Source organism: Gastrolobium bilobum, unplaced genomic scaffold (assembly GCF_033153095.1).
Source record: "Gastrolobium bilobum isolate Gb01-03AN ecotype WA unplaced genomic scaffold, APGP_CSIRO_Gbil_v1 utg500, whole genome shotgun sequence".
In the NCBI taxonomy this organism is placed as follows: Eukaryota; Viridiplantae; Streptophyta; class Magnoliopsida; order Fabales; family Fabaceae; genus Gastrolobium; species Gastrolobium bilobum.
The window spans coordinates 1,939,526-1,964,674 of NW_026896335.1; the positions used below are offsets into that span (position 1 = coordinate 1,939,526).

Genomic DNA, 25,149 nt, shown 5'->3' on the forward strand with positions numbered 1-25,149 from the left:
CATATTTTAGGGGAAAAAAATTAAAATGAATATATAGATAATATGAAATGTTAGATTAGCTTGATATTCTTAAATATATGATATAATAATTTGCATTTGTTTTTATATATATATTTTCAAAAATATATTATAGGTTTAAGATAAAATTATGAAACGAAGCATTAATTAATTTAAAAGTCATTAATGGAGTTACTATATATATGCGTATATATATGAGATTCAATTTTAATTTAATGTTTTTCCTGATGATGTTTTTGTTATGAGTTTTAGACAAACTTATTGATAATTGTTATTAAAAAAAGTTTTATTTTTTCTAAAGTTACTTTAGATAACTTTATTTAATGTTCATCGAAACGACGTCGTTTTGTGACAGAAATCATGGTGTTTTTGTAATTTTAATTTATTTCAGAGTTATAATAGTTTTTATCATTTTAATTTTTTAATTTTTTTAACCTCAAAACAACGTCGTTTCGATGAACATTAGACAAAGTTGTCTAAAGTAATATTAGATACTTTTTTCCTTAAAAAAATAGTTCGCTTTTTCTGCTGTTACTGTAGATAAGTTATCCGCAGTAAGTCCAATTCGAAGTTATTTTGAGATGAAAATCATTGTATTTTTGTAATTTTAATTTATTTTAGAGTTATTATAGTACTTATAACTATAATTTTCTAATATTTCAATCTTAAAACGATGTTATTTTGAAAGTAAATGCAGATAACTTATCTGTATTAATGCAGAAATATATATTTTTATTAAAAAAATTAGTTAATTTTATGCTTATTTTTTTAAAAACATTTATTAAAATATGAATTCAAGGAAGGTGAATGAAGCAAAATAAACTAATTGATGTAACTTAGAAGATTAGGGAAAATGTGAGGCGTGGACGCATGCCAATTAGGCGTTACTGCTGACCCACGCCATCCTCACTCGCGCACACCTTTCCCGTTCGTTCACAATGAACTCACACGTGTCGCTGCATTTCACACGCGCGAGCTGCACCCTTCATTCTTTTTTTTTTTTAAGACCCTCAGGAATTTAATATTTTTTTTAAGGTTTTGGAATTAATTAAATAATTTCATTTAAATATGTACACAGTGAAAGAGATTTTTTTTTCTTTTTTTCTTTTGAGGAAAACAGAGAAATTTTAGAGAGGGCAGTTTAAGCCAGCTGTGTTAAATGGAATTTGGAATCTCATGACAAAATAATAAAATACCAATTTCCAAGTTTTTATAATTTTTTTTTTTTTTTTTTTATTCAGATCACAGACAGAGAAAGTGAGGGCAGAAAAAAGGGAAGAAAATTAATATAATTGATGTAGTAATTTATTTAATTGTTTATAAATAAAGAAAATTATACTCTTATTTTACATAAAATTTATCTCTCATATTACACTCACTCACAAAATAAGATAATTTCTCTACTACAATCCCTATAAATAAAGAGAGAGATTGTGTTGAATGAGATCCTGTGCCTGCGTGTAATTTGCATTTGCATTTGCATGCTCATGTGGGTGTTCTCTGAACCCTTCGTCTGAATCCCCATTTGGTGGTGTGGTCGTCACATATACTCATAACTCTGATTCCCCACAAATTCAAATACGCAGATTTCTTCGTACATCACAGGACCCACTTTGCTCTCTTTTCCCAACGCAAGGTAAGGGTTTACAATGCAACCAATATGGTTTTCAACCTATACGCATGTGAATTTTTGCCAGTTAGGGTTTTTGATTTCATTATTCAAATTTAGATTTTTTTAATCGATTTGTTGCGTCATTTTCTTTTTTGCTTGGGACTGTCTTCGTTGTGTAATTGACACGGATATTGGAAAAATTGGGTACTTTTCGTTCTGATAGGGGGAGATAATTCAGTTTGTTGTTGGGGGTTAGGGTTTGATTTTGTCAGTGGAAGGGGTTTTGGGACTTGGAGGATTTTTATTTTGCTATTTATTTATTTATTTATTTTTTGAGGGGGGTCTTTTAGCACACTTCAATTAGCACTTGAGAAATTGCAGTCTCTAATAGATTATGGGTTGAAAGAGGTATTTCATGGATTAGTACTTGAATGTGCTTTTCTGGAGAATGTTGGGGCAATATTTGTTGATGTGATTTGGATGTATTGTTTGCATGACAACAGTATAGAAGAGGAGTTTCCAGATGCTAGGACCTCAAGTTAGAGTCACGAAGAAGTTCAGGATAACATGATGAGATAATACGGTAATTCACAATCTGTTCCTTTTTTCTTTTATTGCAATCCATTTTTTATCTTGTTATTGTTTTGAAGCTGTGAAGTTGTAGCCGCATTTGAGTCACATGATCGAACTCCGGAGAATGAGAATTTCCTGACCCTCATGACTGTCAAACTGAAAAGCGTGACTTCTATCTTTCATCACTCCCTTTTATACATCTTCTTGCCCCTGTTTCTAAATACATAACTATTAGCTCAAGAGAGTGCTCCATTCTCTGCATGCATGAGTACATGACAAAAAAGCCTCATAAAGAAATCGTTAGCTAAAATCCACAAGCCTAAACAATAATCCCGTTTTGTAAAAGCAGCAGGGATAAGAAATCTGGCTATAAATTATGACATCACATTATATTCAAATACACTCCTTTTTTGGGCCCAAATCTTCAAATGTACTTAGAGAAAATGTTACAACATATCCGAGTAAATCCATGGTTGGCACAATATCCACATCTTATAGAAAAAGATGAATACTAGTTACTGAACTTCAAAGACATGTTTCACAAATATAATAAGATAAAATTTGATGCGGCTTTTGTACTTGTGATAAATCATTTGTGTCTTAGTCCTACTCCTATGGAGTAACATGGTAAAACTTTGACATTGGAGGGATCCTTAACCTTGTAAAAAGTCTTAGTGAGAGTGTGAGTCAAAGGTTTCATCATTCTTTTAATTTATGCTTTGTTTTGATTAGGTATCACCTGAATCTGGAAAGAAGTTTGTCAAACGATGCAGAACACTGATATGAGACTTGAATCGGGAACTTGTAACGTGTGCTCAGCTCCTTGTTCATCTTGCATGCATCTTAACCATGCTCTTATGGGTTCGAAGGCTGAAGAGTTTTCAGATGAAAGCTGTCGCGTAGGGGAGGCTAATAATCAGTATTCTATGGATGAGGGTAATGTATATTCTCTTAGGAGCAGAGCTTGTGAAAGCTCGCAGCATGCTCTCAGTGAAACCAGTAATATGCTCAGTGCTAATTCAAGTCATGGTTCTCTATCTGAAAATGCCCAGAGTAGACAGATGTCATCAAATAAGTATCAGGATTCCAAGTATTTAGAAGTTCATGATGATAACACTTCGTGTATTAGTAGAGCCAGTGATCCTAATGTAGTGAATGATAGCTATCAAAGGAATGCAGAGGGAATAAATATATCTTGTAGTTCAGCTTCAGTTAGTCATTTAATGGCAGAAGGTTCTGGAAGTGTTCCCTCTGTTAATGTGTCTGGCTTGTCTGAGATCCCAACATCTAAAGATGAGGATACTGGTCATAGCTCACCTAAGGTACAAAGCCTGTTTGGACAATCTCGAAGTGGTAAATCTCTCTCAGGTATTCCAAGCTTAAAGCATGTGGAAAGGGATTCGCGTTCTCATACTCCTGAAAAGTTGTCAGAATGCTCTATCAAGAATTCTAGTTCATCATTTTCCAAAGAGAGGGAACCTATTGTTGTTTCTGGGGAGAAATCTATTGCTAATAAGGATTGCCATATTGATGGTACTACCAATGTTTCACTGAAAGTATGTCCAAAAACAGAAGCAGATACCGATAATGATGTCTGTGATGATAAAGATGAAGATCATAAATGTTCAGTTCATGATGGACCACACGAGAAGGCTGAAGAACTGGTTAAATCACCTGCCAAGCAGGAACCTCAATCTGAAGATGAGAATGATGAATCTGATGTCATGGAACATGATGTAAGTATCTTTCCTCTTTTCTCCATGTTAATTTATTTTTTTGCTGAAACTAGATAGAAATGGAAATGGGAGGAGTGGAATTTAATAGGGTCTGTGGGATGCTTAACTTCAACTTCCATTTCTGATTTCATTGACTGGATAATAGATAAAGGTGTGTGATATCTGTGGAGATGCTGGTCGTGAGGATCTACTTGCCATATGCAGTAGGTGCAGTGATGGTGCAGAGCACACGTATGCATAAGAAACTTTCACCTTATTTCTTACTAGTTTCTATTATATTTTTGCAAATTTCTTTAACTAAAATAGTCTTTCCATAATTATTTCTTTGAATCAGCTACTGCATGAAAGAAATGCTTGAGAAAGTCCCTGAAGGGGAATGGTTATGTGAAGAATGCAAAGATGCAGAGGAGACTGAAAATAAAAGGCTGGGTAAGAGTGAAGTTGTATATGATATTGAAAAAAGGTGTTCTGGGGTCAGACTAACAACCCTTATACGCTATCAGCTTATGCAGATGATTCTTTCTACAAACTGAATTTACATGTTCTGATTTTGAGGGTAGCATAAGCATTTAAGCACCCATTATCTGTATCTATGGCTGTATGCTGACATATATGTGGAATTGAATTTTGTGGTTCAGATGTTGAAGGAAAAAAAATCCTTGAAGTTAGTTCAACTTCACAAGTCTCTGGCAAAAGGCTTTCTGATAACATTGAAGTAGCACCAGCAGCAAAAAGACAAGCTCTTGAATCAAGCACAGGATTGCCCAAGGCATCAAGCCCCAAGAGATTAGTTACACTGTCACGAGAATCTTCATTTAAGAGCTTAGATAAATTAAAAGCGAAACCTGCTCTTCTGATGCCTACTCATAACCACTCAGGTGTTGATGACACAGAGATTGCTCGTTCTACTTCCATTGGCCCTCAGGGTCAAATTCCAAAGAGTATGGATTTATCTTTCATCTGTTGTGCTTCGCTGCAACTTTCTATATTTTTTCCTTTGCGTCTTTTAAGCAGCTGGGTTCCATGCCAATTTTGTATCATGTTTCCTTGGGTTTCATTTATTTTAAGCCAATTTTTTTTATATGAATAGGTATGCTGTTGAAGTCTAAATCATTCAACATAAATTCCAAGCCAAAGGTCAAACTTGTTGATGAAGTTGTTCCCCGAAAACTAAAAGGGGTTAATGAAAAAACTTCTAAGAATATGGAGACACCTGCTCGGATGACAAGCAAATCAACGTTATTCAAATCCTCAAGTTTGGGCCGATCCAGTGCGACTGAACCAAAAGTTAAAATGCTTTCGCCTAAGTCTGCAACTGCATCAGAGTTGAAAGGATCTAGACATTTAAAAGAATCAGGTTCATTTGATAGGAAATTTCCATCTAGGAATGATCGACCTGTGGCTAGTTCTGTTCTTTTCACACCTAAGGGTGATCAGAGGCTTACACCACGTGGTGATACCCCTAAACCTTCAACAGTTATCAACAGTCGAGAGTTGAAGGTTAACCATGATGGAAAATTAAGTGCAAAGTCAACAAGTAATATAAGCCGTAAAAGTTTGGATCGTCAAGATAGTTCAGGTGTGATCTCAATTGGAAGCATATTATTCCTGTTATTGTATTTTATTTTACCTTCTTTTTATGTGGTCTATTTGCTGCTCTTAATATTTTAGGTTCAGTTTAATAAAGCTATCCATCTATGTATTTTTCCCTTGTTTTAGTTTCAGTTGGCGCATCTTGCAGTGGTGGATTTTGTGCTTGGGACTGTGTTACCTGCAAAGTTTTTTTCTTATTTCATTTTTCTTTGACTTTTACAGAGAGAACTTCAACCAGTGTCGATGAAGCTCTACAAGATGTGCCGCCTCGATCACGAGAGACAGCAAATCAGGTTGAGAAAACCAGAGATAGTTCTAGTGATCGTGTAATGCCAGTTGTTCCCGCTGCTTCAAAAAGCTCATTCTGTCAAAAATGTAAAGAATTTGGCCATCCTCCGGAATGTTGCACAGCCGGTAGTACACAGGAATCTGGTGCTGAAATATCTGCCACTACCTCTAGTAGTTCAAAAGAGGATATGCATAAAGGCAATAGATTGAAAGCTGCAATCCAGGCTGCTTTACTTAGAAGGCCTGAAATATACAAGAAGAAAGAAGTGCCTAATCAAACTGATGAGGTTTCTACACTGGGCACAGAGTTGAATTGCGAAGTCGCTTTGCAAGATCAATTGTTGGTTTCCAGTACACTGAAGAATAGTATCTCTGCTGAAGATACACATGAACAACAGGAAATCCTTGAGAACTCTACATCTGATTCTTCCAAATGCTCATCTGCCAATGATTTAAAGCAACTGAACTCTAGTCGAACTGATTTTTGTTCCCAACCAGGAAAGTCGGATTCCATTGGTCTTGCTGCTGGAAAGCCTGTAGCGAGATCCTTGTCTCATAAAGCAATGTCAAGTGTTCTTTCGAAGATGTTGGCCATTCCTGAATATGAATACATCTGGCAGTATGAAACATCTTTTGATGAACTAGTTTGTCTTTACTTCTCGATTTCGCTTGCTGTATTACTTTTCTTGTTTTGTATTCATGCGTGTTCTACACAAGCTTTGTTGTTTGCATGCAGGGGTGACTTTGAAGTGCATAGAAATGGAAAGCCTCCTGACTTATGTACCGGAGTTCAGGCACATTTATCCTCTTGTGCTTCTCCTAAGGTTCTTGAGGTAGTGAACAAGTTTCCACCCGAAGTTCCTGTCAACGAAGTTCCTCGCTTGAGTACGTGGCCTTCACAATTTCTTCAAGGTGGTGTTAGAGAAGATAATATTGCTCTTTACTTCTTTGCCAGAGATATCGAAAGGCAAGTATCTGAATATCGTTCTTATATTGACATTAGGCTATGAAATGCAAATATTTCTTTGTTGTTATAATTGACTTTTTTAATGATGTTCTGACACAGCTATGAGAGACACTACAAGGGTCTATTGGATCACATGATTAGAAATGATTTAGCACTTAAAGGGATTTTTGATGGTGTTGAACTTCTCATATTCCCATCCAATCAGCTTCCTGAAAATTTACAGCGTAAGGAATTATTCTATACTTCTTGCCAAAAAATCCGACATAGTAAGCAACTTACAAGTGGATACTTAAGGGTTTGAGGCTTGTGTTGAAGTTTATGCCTAGATTAGTGTTATGGACTGCCGATATTCAGTTGATATGCAATTTTGAAATGTCTTGGGGAAGACGGTTTGGGAATTCTCTCTTACAAAGAGTAGCATGGTTCTGTTCTAGTGTGGATTTTATATTGTCCTTTTTGTAATGGTTTCTTGGGCATCATATTTCTGAGTGGTGGTCCTCCTTCATTTTGATTGTGGATTCTAATTCTATATATTGCTTTATAAGATGTCAGACATAGATGGAATTCATTAAGGTTACAAAAAATGAGGATGATTTATATTGAATTTGGACTTAGTTGAAAACAATAATTTGACCATGCATTCAGTAGGCATTAATTTCTCACTAGTGCAAGTTTAGGCCAATCTTTTGTTCCCTTTTTGATCATTAGTGGGTATTAGCATAAAATCGTTCATATGCTCTCCCCTAATAGCTTGAGCTTTTGGGAGAGTTGGTCCTCAATTGGTATAAGATTCTTCCACCATGTCTCTTAGTTGCAAACGAGCAGCGTGGATAGTGAACCTGGAGTTGGAGTGTTTGCCCAATGCTAGTCAAAAGACTATTGCACAGTCAGCTTGCATGTGCATTGAGGCTGCACAGCATCGTGGAATGATAGAATCTAATCTCAAGATACGGGACGTGAGTCCCACATTGGAAGTATGGAATTCTAGAGTTGGCCTTGGGTTCTCACACCACAAGGGCTAGATTTTGTATTGTGGTTCTCTCAACATTTGTATCAATTGGTAAATCAAAGTCTTTATGACCAAGTTGTCATGAGTTCGATTCTTGCTACCTCCATTTTTTTTATTAAAAAGTTAAATTTCAACAACATATGTGGCCTTTGAATTGTCCACGCTTCAAGCTCAAAAAGTTCTTGCGTTAGTGTGTGTTAGATATAAAACCATTCCTTATTCTTTATCTAATAACTTATGCCTTTGGTAGAGTTGGTCCTTGACAGTTGAATATACTATGCCTAGCCTGCAATTTATGTCATTGAAATTTTAAATGTACATCTATGTAACTACATTTTTAGTTTTTTTAATAAGAAAATAATTGGGCAAATCCCTGTACACAAGGCTTTCCAACTTTGCAAGGATAGGGGTGACGATTTTACGCAGCCTTACTCTTGTATTTTTGCAAGATGCTATTTTCCATACTCGAACCTATGACCTTCATGTAAAAAAAAAAAAAAAAAACCTTACCGTTGCTACAAAACTCATCATCCTTTTCTTTTTAATAAGAAAATAATTTGTTTAATTCACTTATCATATGTTAAGATTGCTGACAGTCCTATTTTTTTGGCAGGCTGGAATATGTTGTTTTTCTTATGGGGCGTATTTAGGGGGAGGAGGATCAGTCTTTCAGATTCTGCAGAAAAGATTTGTATTCCCAGTTTGAATGTGATGCCAGTTGAGGAAAATTCTTCAAGTGTTGTAGCGACTCTGTCTGAAATGCACTGTTTGCCAAAGTGCATGGACGAAGAATCAATTGATTGTGATAAAGCATGCAATGCAGTTCTCCCATCCACTTCCGTAGGCCAATGCCAGATTACTGTAAGTAGGAATATCGATATCAATGACCAGACACATTTTGGTTCTCAAGTAAACTTACAGAAGCTAGATAGTAGAGTCGACACCAAATCTACATCAAGGGTTCCAACAAGCAGTACTCTGTTATGTCAAGAAATGAAATCCACTGGTTTAAATGCATAATTTGATGGATTTAAAAGCTTGTTTTTAATTTGATGAAGATCTATTACATGAATTGCGGTGTCAATATTGTGATCTGATCATGGTCCCCCATGCTATTTAAGTTAGAAAGTGCTATTTTGATTCCGTAGATAGATCGTTGTGATTGCTTTGTACAATTTTTTTCGACTTCGATGGTCCCACAATGAGATATCTTCACTTCTTATTTTTGTGGTCTGAAATGAATTTAGCTTTGAGGTTACATAATAATATTAAGATGTGAGCAATTCTTGATATTTATATGAAAGGGAAGATAAACAGGGTTGTTGAATTCGTATAGTAAGGTAATGCCGGTATAAGACCCGGTTGACCATTTCTGTAGGGGCGAAACCATTTAGGTGAAAGCTTGAATGTGTTGGGATGAAATCCCAGAATGAATGCCCTTGTATTTGTCTCACTTCTTTTTGCTTGTAAGCTATGTCGTGAACTATACCTTCCTTGAGATCACTAATTAGAAACCTGTTTTATGAAGAGTAGGTGTTATCTTTGCTACCAATTTTTGAAAGATGTTCTCGTTTTATGCAGAAAGCTAGTGTTCTGCAACATTCTAAACCTCCCGAAGCAATGGGAACGAGTGTATGTACTAGTGGGATTGTGGAAACAAAAACTGATTCTCATATTTCTGTCAAGCGAGAGAACACCTTATATTTGGCAATTCCTTCTGTTGGCAGTCAAGAAAGAGGTGCTGCAAGCAATATTAGCAAGGAAATTTTTTTGGAGAGAATGAACAGTCATGAAGACCAGCCAAGGCCTACGAGGAAACAGAAAGAAAATTGTCACTATATTGATTTGGAGGCAACTATTTACAATGAAGAAAGAAGTGCTGCAAGCAATATTAGCAAGGATAAAAGTTCAGAAAGAATGAACAGTGATGAATATCTGCTAAGGCCTAGGAAACAGGAAGATGATCACTATATTGACTTGGAGGCAACTGTTGGAAATCAAGAAACAAGTGCTGCAAGCAATATAAGTAAGGATAAAATTTTAGAGAAAATGGATGGTAATGAAGATCAGCTATGGCTCAAGAAGAAACCGAAAAAAGATGATCACTATATTGACTTGGAGGCAACTTTTCAGGAGGACCTGGCTGTAGAAGGGATCAATTGGCAGCTATCCAGTGATAAAGAAGTTCAGTATGTTGATCTTTCAGACAGAGTTATGCAGGCTTCTGCATTTGGTTCTCAGAAAATGCCTTGGAATGAGGTAAATGGCAAACTGAAAGATGGAGAAAGTTCTAGCAAGAAGCTAAAGACAGATTTCAGTGGGATTTATGGATGTTATAGTACTGTAGGTAGAGACTCTTTTAATGACAGTTTTGCCCCTCTTGCCACTAATCCCGGTTCCTGTTCTTCAGTTGAGGACAAAGTATGTGAAGAAGCTTGTGATGAGAAAATCATCTGTGAGGACTTGGGAACGATGGAAAGAACCTTCTTTCCCATTGGTACACAGAATATTAGTGACTCGCAATCGATGCTGAATAGCATGTCTTTGAAAGGGCTTCCTGAGTTTGAGGACCGATTTCAAGATGGGATTCCGAATCTAGAGTTAGCTTTAGGGGGTGAAACAAAAGCACTGCCGCCGCCTGCGCCTAAGGCTATGCTGCCTTTCTTAGTTGGGGCAGTAGACCGGAAAAATAACCGTCCAGATAGCTTGGCAGATGGGAAGGAGGATGATGGTGTTGCTGCATCTCTTTCCCTTTCTCTATCTGTTCCATCTTCAAACAAGGAACACTCAAAAGCTGCTTCAAAAGCAGAGCTTTTGCCTGATGGGCACCGTGTGAATACCTCGTTGTTCCTTTTTGGGAGATTCACAGACAAATAAATCTGCTCCTATATATTTCCAATTATGTAAATTATCTTTGTTCCGGATGGCCAATCTTGAATGATCCAGCCGCTATACAAATGAGCCATTGCCCTCAACAAGAGTCAATAAGGTTTTTTTTTTTTTACTTCGTCCTCTGTCGAATACATGTTTTTATATTAGTTTTTTATGGTTTTCACAATGCACAGTTACGGCTGTTTGTATATAGAGAGAATCTAAGCCGGCATAATTTCAGAAATGTTATTGGGAACTTGCGGATGACTATTTTTATGACATGGTTTCCTTTGTTCCTGACTCTATTGTATGTCTTTTCCATTATTATAAAGTACTAATTTACTAAACAAGTTTTATATTGACTGTCGAATGAAATTATTACTAAGAGATAAGCATCAGGTAAATTTTGCATATGGCACAAAATGTAATTTTGTTTTATGCAACTAAATAATTATGTATTCTCCTACGAGTACTTGCTCAAGGAGTAAATTAGGTTAAAATATAATGGTTAGGTTGGATAGGTACACATGATACCATAAGATATGATGGTACATGGTCTCATAAAATTTCAACACTGCACAGTAATGTGTTATATAAAAGGGTTATATTATTTTTATGTTGCATGAGATAATATAACTTCTTACACACTCATTGATTTTTGTGTTTCTCTTTTCTTTTCTTTTTTCCTTTTTAATAAGGCTAAAATGCTTCTTATGTTACTGCAAAAATCATCTTCTTCTGCTACGCTCACATTAAAAACCGGGCCGTTTCTTTTCTCTTGTTTTATTTTTCTAAAAGGGGCGGGGCTCATTTTTCTTGAGTCAGCTGCAAAAAAAATTGTTCTACAGTGGCTGAAGAAGTATAAAGCCCTTGTAATAAATAATGAGACCCACTACATGATTGTATCTATAACATGAGATAATATATCTCCTATTACATAAGAGTAATATAACCTTATATAAAATAGTATTATCTTATATTTACTGATATATTGTATAAAATTGAATATGATAAAAATACAATACTTTTATAAAAATACCACTTGTTTAAATAATTATTTTTCATAATATGATCTCAAGTTGGCATCATCGTCTCCTTGAAGCAAACTAAACGCGCCACCTAGATTATTCCTACCAAAGCATCGACTGATTTAGAAAGTGTATTAAGGGGGTGTTTGGGAGAGGAGACATTTTTTTAAATCCGGAAAATAATTGTTACTGGAATGTAGTGTGAAATATATTTGGTCTGGAATGTTAGTAAAAGATGTTTGGTATGCTAAAATTTTCTCGGAAATTAATGATTAATTTTACTGAGTGTGTTTGGTTGGTTGTGAAATATTAGTGGGAATGTGAGATTATTTTACGAAAATAATCCCACTTTAAATTTGTACCAATATGTTTGGTTGACACATTGTTTTCATGAAGGTTAATTTTGTCAATAAATTCATGCCCCAATTTCTACTTCTCCGGGCAACAAAATGATCCATCTAATTTATGGAATTTCACTTATGCACGTTGTACAAAAAATTGCACATGATATGGTTGTCTGGAAACATTTGTAGTCTGAATTTTTTTCTTTTTTGCTTTACCAAACATGGGTTCATTATTTGTCTGATCATACTTTCCTGGGAAACGAAAAAAAAAACTCAGTAACAAACGCCCCCTAAGTGAAATCCCAAACAATTTTATTTCAGTGTCTCTTTCTTCAAAAGTATTGTCAATCAAATTTTCGTGATTGAACTGTTGTAGAATTAGAATTAGGTAGGTATATGTAATATAAGATGTGTAGGTGCTCGAAGAGGTAATGATATGAATTAAAGTTCTAAAAGTGCTGTCTCAATGCAACATTTATCGTGTATGATGGGCGAGCAGGGAGTCAGAGATTCATTAGTATTGGAGTCAGAAAAAATTTAGACAGTGCCAATTTTTTTTTTAATACATAAAGGGGGCAAAAGGCCAAAACAATACAAGCAACGAAACTGCCCTCAACATTAGTCAAATCACTATCTTCAAGATATAGAACTATACTAGCGTTCTAATCTGACCCAGTTTCGGCAGCGACCTAGACCTCAACAGCGACGGCATGACCCAGCACCTGCTCAATTGAACTGGGTTCATGGTGCTCACTATTGGGAGACAGAAGAGTGACCTTTTAATTGGTTTTTGCAGACCTGTCCATATATATTGGGTTTTATGTTATAGTAGTGAAAGAAATACACTTAACCAGAAATACATCCTTAGTTATTTATTGTTGTGGATTCATAGACGACTTATGTTTTCTTAATATGATGCTCTTGCAATCTATAATATGTAATATTGTAATGGGAAAGATTTGAAGTGTGCTTGTTCATAAAAACCTAAATTTTTTTTTTTTTAAATATTCCAATCGGTTCATTGCTTCGCAACCAATCTGATTCGGGGCGGGTCTAGGATTAAGACTTTAAACCCCTCTCAAAGGTGGTACTGGAGAGATTCGAACACATGCTCTCACCCCACCTGCATAAAAACCTAATCTAAGTTTAATTTCTCTTTCTAATATCTGATTATCCATTATTTTAAAATATAAAACGGGCTGGACAAATAAACTTACATAATACAGTATTCACACCAAACAACTAACGAAATTATAATATATTGTATTAGTTTATCAGATCGTGCTTATTATGATGTGTGCCAAGAGACCTCTCCAATATTAGAAATAATAGTAAATTATTTTTTAGGTCTTCAACAAAAATTATGGGGTCCTTTTTAATTTCTTAAAAAAAGTCGACTTATGATTCCTTTAAATTCAAAATAGATCTAATTAATTAAAATCTTGGTCCATCTAAAATTCAACATAGACCCACGTTAGTTCCTTTGATCAAAATGCTGGATTTTTATTATATTTTCTTATGATCAAAATGCTATTTTTTTTAAGAAGGCTTATATTTATTTCTACATCATTAAAATGATGAACTTAAATACATTTATTTTTCATATCTTGCCAAAAAAGAGAAAAAAAAATAATCTAAAGTAACAAGTTTATCATTATAATTCGTCTGAAATTTAACTTTTAGATATATATCTGAAGGTATATCATCAGAAACGCGGAAGCGCATCGCACCGATGTGATGAGGAATGAAGAACACCGCTTTGATTACCTGAGATGAAGCAGCGAGCGTGACAATTTCTCACGTTCTGTTCTCCTCCTCAAGCCTCACGATCTGCAGCAACGCACCACGAACGGTCGCAATTCCGCTCTACGGTTGATCTTCCAGGCTATGACTCGAGGGGGATCAGGTGGTCGTGTGGGCAACCGTTCAGATGATGAACGTCTGCCTCTTTGTGTTTCTGATGTCTGTAACCCTTGGAGGCACTAGAGAGAAAAAAGAGTTTATATACTCTGCCCAATCCAAGACTAACCCTAAGCTTCATGGGTTGAAATTAGTCTTTTTGGGCTCACTCTCACTAAAGCTATTGGGCTTAAGTGAAATGAGCATATTAAACCCAACAATCTCCCACTTGCTCTTTTGGACACAAACTTGAGTTCATAAACCCAAGACTATGTAGCCCATAAGCTATCATCATCTGATTATACAACCCATCCCTTGTCTCGAGCTAGCCTGGGGATCTACCATTTGTCACTCATCAAGGCTCCTGATAATCTTTGAAAGATTATCTAATTCGGCGCTACTCCACTAAAAGCCCGAACGTGAACTCCAAGATTAATGACCTTTATAACATGAATATGCATCGCCCCTTTGTAGAATGTCTATGATTGATTGACAAGTTTTCTGTAACTCAATCAATTATTTATTCCCTTGACTATGATAGTTTCTCTAATGGATTACATGCACTGGCCAGTGTCTTTAATATCCAAGTACCGAAACATATCAAGGGGACATACCTACAAATTCCATGTTGTTTATCTCATAAATACCGATAATCAAATAATCTCACTCCCAAAATACCGAGTTATTGGCCGTCAATAGATCGAACCTCACTCGTTGGTAAATCAAAGAATGAAAACTATTTGATTACCTATTTATAATAAACTCAGGATTAAGAGCAATCACATAACTATAGTTAACTGGAGATTTGATACCTTATGACAGAAAAACAACCTTAATCAAATCTCTCCTTGATCCTTTCAATGTGAATGTTAATTCACACCAATATTTTACAATGATTCGGACAAAATCATTTCATAAAATATTGCAGCCTGAATAAAGTGCCCAACTTTATTTAACGGTTGTTGCATTCATCAATTGTGAGAACCTATGATCATGTCCTCCATGAACGTATCCATATGCTCATATACTCCACAATTTGATCCGGACCTTTATGTTTGTAAATAGTGCGCAAAATAAATAAATAAAACTTTATTTATGAAATTCAAAAAATTATTTTATTGTTTCATCGTCTTACTCCAAGAGCACAATGAAACCAATAACTCCCAGTTGCTTAAAGCAAGTCTGGGATCCTCCTACGATCCAAAGAAGTAACATGCCTCTCGAACACAAGTTCAGGCAAACTCTTAGTAACTGGGTCTGCAAGATCCACCTCTAATGCTATCTGAGTTTAGTGAAAAACTCATAGCTCGAGGTTGATTTTCTTGAGTCAATATCCACTTGAAATAACTGAATTTTTGAAAACTCATCTTTTCAAGACTCCCACTAGAATATACCAGCATATAATCTCTCGTTCTCCAAAGATACTTGAGTACGTGCTTAACAATAATCTAGTCTTCCTCTAGGTTCAAAATGGTACTATCTCACTACTCTCACTGCGTGACAGATGTCTGGTTTAACGCCCAACATGAAATGCGTGAGTCTACCTTTGCCAAAGCATAAGATATCTTGCTCATGCATTCTTCCTTCTTAGAAGTCTTTGATCACTCCTTAGGAAGATGAATTCCACATCTGAGAATTATAATTCTTCTCTTAGAAATTAATATAACCATTAATCTAGATTATTTTTTTCCAAAATCATAATAATCATAATTTTATTTTACCGGAATATTTAAAATCAAAAACTACGGGCATAAACTATCATACTAGTCGGTAATGACATAATATTAAATATGCACGTATGACATGTGATCATGCAGCAATATGGAACCTTCCTATCCTATATGACATGTTATCGCAAATATCATGTTAATCGCACATATAAAATGATGAACTTAAATACATTTATTTTTCATATCTTGCCAAAAAAGAGAAAAAATAATAATCTAAAGTAACAAGTTTATCATTATAATTCGTCTGAAATTTAACTTTTAGATATATATCTGAAGGTATATCATCAGAAACGCGGAAGCGCATCGCACCGATGTGATGAGGAATGAAGAACACCACTTTGATTACCTGAGATGAAGCAGCGAGCGTGACAATTTCTCACGTTCTGTTCTCCTCCTCAAGCCTCACGATCTGCAGCAACGCACCACGAACGGTCGCAATTCCGCTCTACAGTTGATCTTCCAGGCTATGACTCAAGGGGGATCAGGTGGTCGTGTGGGCAACCGTTCAGATGATGAACGTCTGCCTCTTTGTGTTTCTGATGTCTGTAACCCTTGGAGGCACTAGAGAGAAAAGAAAGTTTATATACTCTGCCCAATCCAAGACTAACCCTAAGCTTCATGGGTTGAAATTAGTCTTTTTGGGCTCACTCTCACTAAAGCTATTGGGATTAAGTGAAAAGAGCATATTAAACCCAACAATATCTTCACATGCAACCAGGGTTTAAAATCCTGGCCCGATCATCGAGTCGGCCGAGGTTATGGATCACGAAATCATGAGTTCAATCGAGGGGTCACGGGATCACTTCGCTGACCCAATTTTATATATTAAAAAATATAAATATATATTCTATATAAAAAATTTAAAAAAATTATATTATCAATCATTAAAGATTCAAAATATCCTTAACATAATTCAACCAATTACATTCATAAGTCAATAGTCACAAGCTAATCAAAGTATAAAACACATATTCCAATGAAGTTAATGAAAAGTTATATCATCTAATTCAGGTCCTTCTAATCACCTGCAACAGTATGTGAAAAAGGAGATCCCTTATCCATTAGAGAATAGCGGAGAAGAGGTAGCGACATGACAAATTAACGGTGAGAAGAGAAGAACCAACACGGTTGAGAAGATCACTGAAACCGGGAGAATGAGTTTGAGTCTTGGAGAGAAGCTCGTAAGAGAAGAAGAAGAACAATTCAGATTTCAGATATAGTTCTAAAACTAGGCAGCAACGAGTTTTATTTTTTTTGTTTTACAAATCAAACGATATTATTTCGTGTATAATTTAAAAAAAAAAATACAATGACCTCTTTGACCCCTCTAACCCCGAGTCACTAGTTCAACTGAAAGATTTTGGGGGTTAGAGGACTTAATATACAAGTAGAGTTTAATTACTAACCTGAACCCTTAGAAAGAAGGAGTCAGTGATCCAGACTGAGGCGATATTTTAAAACACGGCATGCAACTTATGAAACATAATTTAAAATGAATTATTTATTTATTTATTTAAACTAATTAATCTGCTGATAAATAAATATAAAATTGTAGCGATGGGCTGTGATTATTTTATACAGAAAGATAACAAAACAATTTGGTCTCCTCGTAATCTCCTCTGTCTCCGATAACTACACAACACAACACACTCTTTGCTCTCTCACTCTCAGTTTCTCTCATGGCGACTTGTTTCACGCCATTCTCGATTTCAGGTGAATTTCCCCAATGAATTTCTTCATCTCTTGATAACCCTTCGGTTCCAAAGAATCAACAATTTCGAAACAACATGGCGTGTCAGAAAATTTTCTACCTTGATCCCAGTCTTTACTCCCTTGATTTTTAGGGTTGCTTTCAATAATTTTTTATTTTTGGTTTTGTTGATTTCAATTTCTTTGATTCTTGGTCTTACCTACTATCAATTCTTGGAACATCGGAGGAAATTTATTTTTAGATCAATCTTTTTTTTATATTTTACTCAGTGTTTCTAATAAATATTGGAATTTTGTTATTGTATGAATTTGGGAGTAGGTGGATGTCATCTCAAGTCACGTGAGCTGTGTTTAACAAAGCGTGATTTATCTGGGTTTGGACCTAAGCTTACTGTTCAAAGGAAACCAAACCTTGTGAGCAGGAAGAAACACAGTTCATCAATTTGTGCAGAATACCGGTATGCCATTTTTAGTTCACTTTATTATAAATTTAAGAAAATAATTTCAAGTTGCTACGATTTTCGGTTTTAAAGTAAATTAAACCATTATAACCATAGCCAGAGACTCCTTATTATCCGGATGATTATGTCTTTATATTTGTATTTGTAAAAGCTTAATATTTGAAGACTTCATATTTGCTTATTATGCATTCAAATTCTTTGGCAACGTGGTTTATTTTATCACATCAACATGACTTGCTTGGGAATATTTTATAAATCTTTAAATATAAAATTTCAGGAATCTTTAAGTTATCTTTGATGCTAAATAAATCGTATAATAAATTTGTCAATGAAAGAGAAGAAGTGAAGAAAGAATAGTGATGATCAAAATTTCTTTACACTGTCCATCACACTTGTATGTTTTGATTTCACCGTCTGTCTTAGAATTTAAAGGTCCCTTTATTGCCTATGTATTTTATATTATGAATTTAAAAACAATTAGTGAATGGACGTTTGACACTACTTTCTCCATAATGAATAAGAAGAAAAAGAAATGGTAACTACTGATTCGTTTCATGATTTCTGAGAATATTTTGGTGCTAATTGTCTTTTGAATGCTAGGAGTAATGGTTTGAATTTGCTCGTCACTTGGTCTTATTGGTTGCTTGTTTTGGAAGATTACATGATGATTTATTGTTCTTTCCATTTACTGTCTCCCTTGTGCAGTGATAATAGAGGAGGAGGAGGTGGGGATTTTGTTGCTGGCTTTCTTCTGGGTGGTGCGGTTTTGGGAACCCTAGCTTATGTCTTTGCCCCTCAGGTGATTTCTTCATACTTAAATAAATTTATTAAGTCTAGCAAATTTAACAAAAAACAATGTACGATGAACAAGCTTGAATTTACTATTCAAAAATAAAGAGAAAGGAAGACAGATTAACCATGTGATAGATGACTACTTTTGAAAAAGTTATTATGTTTTTTTTTTCCAAACGAGGAGATGCAGTCATGGCAGGACTTACTCCACAATGGAGTCTTCATTAGTAACTACATCACTGTTGTTTCATTACCTTGTGAAACATTTGTTCAGTACTCCAAGGCCTGAATTTGCTTTTTTAAGGAGAAGCAAAGAATTAATGAACTTTCTTTTTCATTTGCAATATCCTTGATGATATGAATCTGCTGCGGCGATGGGTCAGAGTCATGAGTGTTTGTTTTTAGTGTCTATAAAACTATGCTACTAACTTTTTTCTCCATCTTTGAATCTAGTATTATTATTTGGTATATAAGTGTTATCTTAGCTAAACTTTAAATGGCTTAAAATTCTATCCATATTATTGTTTACTTTTTTCATAGCAAAATTGACTCATCTTTGCAATTTACATCTTATTGTTGTATTGCTGTTGATTTCTATTACAATTTACTCGTGTGATATTATTATTTCCATTTTGAAGGCCCTTAATATGCTTAGATGTTGACTCTATTTTGTGATGCAGATCAGAAGATCTCTGCTAAATGAAGATGAATATGGGTTTCGCAAGGCCAAAAGACCAATATATTATGACGAAGGGTTAGAGGTAATTAGGCTTCCCTTGGCTTTGTATTCAGCTTTTCTGTGTCATTGGAATATACTGAGTTTGTTATATAATTATGTTATGCTGATCTTCAAAGCAGAGGACCAGGCAGACCTTGAATGAAAAGATAAGCCAACTAAATTCTGCCATTGATAATGTATCTTCACGTTTGAGAGGTGGCAATAACGTGCCTGCTGCACAGAGAGAAAGTGATCCTGAAGTTGAAGCTACAATGTGAGGCGCTTCCAGTTTGATAATGTCGTCAATGATGCATTCAAGTAATGGAATATAACGGATTGAAAAACGACAATGATTTCCTCACCCCTTTCAGGATTTTATGGGTAGTTTTTTTTTTATTATTTCTTTACAATTGAAACTTGAAAGGGTAAGGTCTTGGTGCTGGAATAATTTTGTCAAAGCTGTTAAATTCTTGTTCTTGTGCATGATACAGTTTGGATTATTGAGCATTATATCATAGTCGGTGTAACGCTTCTCATTTGATTTCCTAAGCTTTGATTGTCACTTCGCCGGTAATCCTCGTTGGATGCTGAGGGAATTTAACTCTTACCTTTTTCTTTTTTTCCCTTTTTCGTTTTGGTTCTATTGAATTCTAGACCCTACTAAGGCTTAAGGGAAGCCCCACCTCTTAAGTGGTGCCTAAAGGATCTTCATTAGGAGGCTGAGAAATGGGGAGGAGAAAAGAAGTATGGAAAAGAGATGTTTAGGAAATGTTATCGAGAAAATATAAGCCAATATCTCAACCAAAAGATAAGTTTACAGAACTTGACTCATCTTTTTATTTAAGAAAAAATAGTTCCAATATGAACTATTTGCTTGGTTAAAATGAAACTGCTCTGAAGGGTTATGTAAAGGGCCACATATCATAACTTGTTATTTTATTCAATACTGTCACTGATGCAGCTTTAAGAAAAATCAAAGGGCTGAGACCTTGAAAAGAACTAAGCGGAAATCACCAATAATCATGACAAGAACATTCCCCCGACTTAATATGATGGAATCTGTTGGCATCTCTCACAACTAATTCACGACCGGTTACTAATGAGACACTCTTTGCAAAATCATGGCAGTCTTTACATGATCGAGTATTTTTGAATATCATAATGGGGGTCTCAGGTGTGTTGCATATGAGACCATAGGCTAAAGCAAGTCTCTCACTATGATCAAGAAGCTGCCCTTTCCGTTCAGTAAAGTCACGTAGCGCATCCTCTTCATTAAGAAGGCGCTCCTCACCCTTCTTCTTGACAGCAAAATTGAGCTGTTTTAATTTTGAGTATATCTGTTCTGTTTGAGGGTGGTGTCTATCTCCTACCACAAAACGGTGAACTTTACCCTTTACAATGATCCAGCTGCAACTAACTTCCTTCTTCAAGTTCCTTTCAGCCATCATCTTTCTAAATTGGGCTGCTTCATCCCATTTCCCAGCCAAAGCATATAAGTTGAACATGATCACATAAGTAGCAGAGTCCAGTGGGTCCAGGTGAAAGATCCTTTCAGCTGCAATCATCCCAATCTCAAGATTCCGATGGCTCCAACATCCTCCTAATAAACTTTTCCAACTCATTACATCAGGCTCAGATGGTAGACTCCTTATCATTTCAAGAGCCTCTTGTAGTAAACCGGCACGAGAGTATATATCAATCATGCAATTGTAATGATCAATTGTCGGGTCCACACCGTATTTGTCACTCATTGAATCCAAAAACTGCTTTCCCTCTTTTATTAAACCTGAATGACTACAAGCAGTTAACAAACCTATGAATGTGACAGCATTTGACCTTACACCAGACCCCTGCATCTCGTTGAAAAGCCTCAAAGCTTCAGAAGCTTTGCCATGGTAAGCATAAGCACATATTATAGCAGTCCATGCAACAGTATCAGGTTTATCTATAGTCAAAAATGCTTGACGTGCATAGTCCACTTTGCCGCACTTTGAGTACATAGTGATCATAGCACTCTCCCCAGAGAGGCATTCAACTAGCCCTTTTTTTATTGCATCTGCATGAATTTGAGCACCGAAAATTAAATCTGAGACAGCAGAGCATGCTTGAAAAATGTTGGTATAGATGAATGAATTCAACAACACTTTTTTACTTCTTATTGTTTTAAAAATCTCAAGAGCCCTGTCAAATCTACCACTTTGGCAATATCCAGTGATTATAGCACTCCACGAAAAATCATTTGGTTCGCGAATGCTCTCAAAAGCTTGACGTGCAGCATCAAACCTTGCACACTTAACATAAAAATCCACTAGCGGAGTTCCAACTGAGACCTCAGATTCCAAGCCAAGTTTTACACTGTAACCATGAATTTGCCTTCCAATGTATAAGTCTCCTAAAGCAGCACACGCCTTCAGCACTATTGAAAAGACAAACTCATCCAACTTTACACCTTCATTTATCATCTTGGCAAATAATAACAGAGCATCCTTGTGCCTTGCATCCTGAGTATAGCCCACCATCAACCCAGTGCAAGCCACGGCATTTTTATTGGTCATCTTATTGGTGGCAACTTCAGCACCATCCAGCCACCCACACTTAACGTACATATTGGAGATTGATGTCTCAATCCAATCATTGGCAGTAAACCCAAGCCTTATCAACTGAGAATGTATCTGTTTGCCAAGGTCTAACACCGAAGGATCTGCGAAGGACCTCATAAGAGTAATGAAGATAGAGGAGCTCGGTATGATTCCCAAATCCAGCATACGCAAGAGCAGTCTAACAGCTTCATTTATATGCCCTTCCTCAGTATAAGCAGATATCATGGTGGTCCAAGAAAATGAATCCCGATTAACCATTTCATCAAAGAATCTCTCTGCAGCTGTGAAACTCTTACAGTCGCAATACATTTGAAGGATGCAATTGTCTATGAACTTGTTGCTGTTAGCCATTCTCTGCAGTTTATTATGAAATAATTTACCATCAGACAGAGCACCCAACTTTCCACACATTTTAAACAGGTATTCATACGACTGGGGATTGATGGGAATACCTGCTTCGTCCATGCTTCTGATAAATTCATGCACTTTATTAAACTTCCCTTGTTTGGCTAAAGAAATCAAATGCAAGTTTTCAACTTGCCCTTGATGATTTTTATGGGTCCTCGTTGAAGAATGACAGCATTTTAAAGAGATCCATGAAGGTATTTGAGCAAAATTAGTATGTTTCACATCATTATTTTTATCATTAGCTACCACTACTGGTGAAGAATTGGAAAGTAGCCACGAGCTGTGGCAAGTTATTGAAGACATTTAGTTTGTTTGTGATTGGGAAGAATGTATCCTTGTACAACTTTGGCCAGATCCAAAAGGAGAACCCAATCTGAGAAAACAAGTCAGTGATAAGGATGGCAATGGATGGGATCCAAGCTAGATCCCACACAACCCCAGCACCAATTATATAGGAGCAATCTGAATATTCAATCTGATTTCCTGAGTTATATAGCCTGAACTGATCTGAAAAAAAGAGAGTTAGGGGTTACGTAAAAGCTTACGAAGTGTTGCTGGTTTAGATCAAGCACACCTGGTCCTTCACACTCATTAAGAAATAGGAGGTCTCCATATTCCTTCTAGAGTTGGACCATGGCCATTTTATTACATGAGGTCTATTAAATGGCTTGCAAGCATATGGAGAAAAGATAACAAGCAGCTCCCAGCCATGTGGTTAGTCAATATTCCAGAAGTTCTAGTGACTTCAATGAATAATTTTATCAATATTTTAGTTTTTATTTTAATTTTATAATTCAACCTTACTCCCTTTCAAACCCCACAAGCTTGAGCTATGACAGTTTCAAACACGTTCCAATTTATCATAGATACCATCAAATCCTTGCCACAAACAATCATTGAAGTCCAGTTCAGACAGTTCATCAAACACATAGCATGCAACATATCTCAGCAGCCAAAATGAACAAAAGTATCAAAAATCAATTCACTATTATTAGTTCAACAGAGAATCAAAAAGGAAAAAGTGCTTTACAATAATCTCAGAATACAGAGAAAAATGGATCAAGTCCAATTCCAAAGCAATAGCAACCCATGATTCTATTTATTAGAGCATGCGGCAACCCATGAACAGAAAAAGAAACTGAATATAAAAATGGCATCAAAATTGTAGCAAGAGTTAAAACAAATTCAGATATCAGAATGAAGGATCGAAAAAAAAGCTGTATGTACCCGTAACAATTCCAATGGAGAATTTCGCGACTCTGAATAATTGGAGGTGAAAGTGAAGGGCCCTAAGTCTAGTCCCTACTCACCAAGACCCAAATTCAAACACGCTTAATTATTATGGGCCCAAATCTAAACGAACCCATACACACCAACAACACACAATAGACTCTTAAAATAAATTCTGTAAAATTATGATTATTGTACCCATTATTACTGCTTTGTTTTTCATTTAACTTCCTACAAACTGAAAATTATTATTATTATTAGGAAAAGAATCCGTTTACAAATTACACTAAGTATGACCGGTCATACTTCAATCATAAATATGACTGGTCATACACTCTTGATTGAAGTATGACCGGTTTACACTCTTGATTGAAGTATGACCGGTCATATTTAGTGTAGTTTGTAAACAAAAAGTTTATAAATATAACTTTCTTCTTATTATTATAATAATAAGTGATAAAATTTTGTGGCATAAAGTTTGGTAAAGGAACAATTTGACCTTGTAAGTAAAGTTTACAAGCCATTTAGATTGTTAAAGAGTTATATGGTTCCCGTGTACTGAAAAGGACAAACAGTGAGTTAAAAAGGATGGGTACCACTTTGCACCCACTTGAAACACTGTTTGGAGCAATTATAGATTAAGCTGCCATAGTCATCATAGATTTCCACATATATAATTTAAGAGGCAATGGTTTTCAGAAAAGCACCCTTCACCTTTTCTGCCTTCTTTGGTCAATGGATTAGCCAAGAGATAAATGAGGTGGTGACACTGGTGGACGGTGGACCTTTTCAGATATTCACACCCCTTAATAGGACCCCTCAAACCCCAAGCCAAGGGGTGAAAGCTACTAAGAGCTTGTAGAAAAGTGGTATGTGGGACATATTGCCTTTTGAACACGCTTCTATAAAGGCAAGGAATTTTTGGGATTTAGCAGCTTTTTGCCTAGTTTGGCTAGCATAGCATCATTCAAAGCTTTAAAATTTATATAGATTTTCTATTCTTATTAAAACTAACTTTTGTGATGTTTTTCATTATGTTCTTAACTACAAAAATTAATTTAGATACTTTTAAAAGTTAAGTGCTCCTGTTTAGCTTCTTTGCATCTTTATATAGATTTCTTATTACAATGGATTCTAATTTTGTGATATTATTCATTATTCTCTTCAAACTTGATTTGTTTCCATAAAATATTTTCAATCGCAAGCTTGATTGGGGAAAAAATATTTTTAATTTAATCTTATTTTCTTTTTCTTTTCCATATAATTTAAATATATATCCATATTTGACCCACCCAATTTAATCAACTCTTTAGCAATGAAATTTTTCCCTCAATATTCACATACGTTGTCTTCTAATTATTAAAAAAGGGGGTTATTGATGAGAAATTTTAGTCAGTTACAAAAGATTAGAAATTCAAATCTTCCTATTGGCATTATATAAAGAAAATGTTTTCTTCAGATTTTGTATAGTTGATTCATAAACTAAAGTGGGCTAACCTGATCTATATCACAATTTTAACTGTTCCACCACATATGATAATAACAGCAGCTAATAAATTAAT

At 35.5% G+C, this 25,149-nt stretch overlaps 3 protein-coding genes across 6 annotated transcripts; 2 read left to right on the plus strand and 1 right to left on the minus strand.

The window, feature by feature from the left end:
* The first annotated feature begins 1,488 nt into the window (after positions 1-1,488).
* LOC133299036 (protein PARALOG OF AIPP2-like) lies at positions 1,489-10,983 on the plus strand. Of its 2 annotated transcripts, XM_061498433.1 has the most exons (12): positions 1,489-1,654; positions 2,134-2,213; positions 2,936-3,939; positions 4,085-4,170; positions 4,274-4,368; positions 4,578-4,880; positions 5,030-5,518; positions 5,755-6,439; positions 6,557-6,787; positions 6,887-7,011; positions 8,410-8,657; positions 9,378-10,983. In XM_061498433.1, the coding sequence occupies exons 3-12, from the start codon at positions 2,971-2,973 to the stop codon at positions 10,671-10,673; spliced, it is 4,527 nt and encodes a 1,508-aa protein (XP_061354417.1). In that variant the 5' UTR covers positions 1,489-1,654; positions 2,134-2,213; positions 2,936-2,970; the 3' UTR covers positions 10,674-10,983. The 2 variants fall into 2 exon arrangements, with proteins under 2 accessions (XP_061354417.1, XP_061354416.1); XM_061498432.1 differs by having other exon boundaries at positions 5,755-6,787.
* Positions 10,984-17,242: 6,259 nt separating this feature from the next.
* On the plus strand, positions 17,243-19,935 carry LOC133299125 (uncharacterized). Of its 2 annotated transcripts, none has more exons than XM_061498559.1 (5): positions 17,243-17,381; positions 17,695-17,836; positions 18,545-18,638; positions 19,312-19,392; positions 19,490-19,935. In XM_061498559.1, exons 1-5 carry the CDS (start codon positions 17,348-17,350, stop codon positions 19,625-19,627), a joined length of 489 nt encoding a protein of 162 aa, XP_061354543.1. In that variant the 5' UTR covers positions 17,243-17,347; the 3' UTR covers positions 19,628-19,935. The 2 variants fall into 2 exon arrangements, with proteins under 2 accessions (XP_061354543.1, XP_061354544.1); XM_061498560.1 differs by having other exon boundaries at positions 17,698-17,836; positions 19,490-19,933.
* Positions 19,936-20,231: 296 nt separating this feature from the next.
* Positions 20,232-23,569, minus strand: LOC133299081 (pentatricopeptide repeat-containing protein At5g13270, chloroplastic). 2 transcript variants are annotated; one of them, XM_061498504.1, is made up of 2 exons: positions 22,402-22,563; positions 20,232-22,303 (listed from the first exon to the last, which is right to left on the minus strand). In XM_061498504.1, exons 1-2 carry the CDS (start codon positions 22,429-22,431, stop codon positions 20,360-20,362), a joined length of 1,974 nt encoding a protein of 657 aa, XP_061354488.1. In that variant the 5' UTR covers positions 22,432-22,563; the 3' UTR covers positions 20,232-20,359. The 2 variants fall into 2 exon arrangements, with proteins under 2 accessions (XP_061354488.1, XP_061354487.1); XM_061498503.1 differs by having other exon boundaries at positions 20,232-23,569.
* Between the last annotated feature and the right edge of the window lie 1,580 nt (positions 23,570-25,149).

Bases quoted from the DNA above. Each gene is read 5' to 3' on its own strand.
- LOC133299081 (XM_061498503.1), bottom strand. From the start codon at position 22,660: ATGTCTTCAATAACTTGCCACAGCTCGTGGCTACTTTCCAATTCTTCA.
- LOC133299125 (XM_061498559.1), top strand. From the start codon at position 17,348: ATGGCGACTTGTTTCACGCCATTCTCGATTTCAG. The intron at 17,837-18,544 runs GTATGCCATTTT...TCCCTTGTGCAG, and splicing joins TCAATTTGTGCAGAATACCG to TGATAATAGAGGAGGAGGAG. The intron at 18,639-19,311 runs GTGATTTCTTCA...TTTGTGATGCAG, and splicing joins CTTATGTCTTTGCCCCTCAG to ATCAGAAGATCTCTGCTAAA.
- LOC133299036 (XM_061498432.1), top strand. From the start codon at position 2,971: ATGCAGAACACTGATATGAGACTTGAATCGGGAACTTGTAACGTGTGC. The intron at 3,940-4,084 runs GTAAGTATCTTT...ACTGGATAATAG, and splicing joins CTGATGTCATGGAACATGAT to ATAAAGGTGTGTGATATCTG. The intron at 5,519-5,754 runs GTGTGATCTCAA...TGACTTTTACAG, and splicing joins GGATCGTCAAGATAGTTCAG to AGAGAACTTCAACCAGTGTC.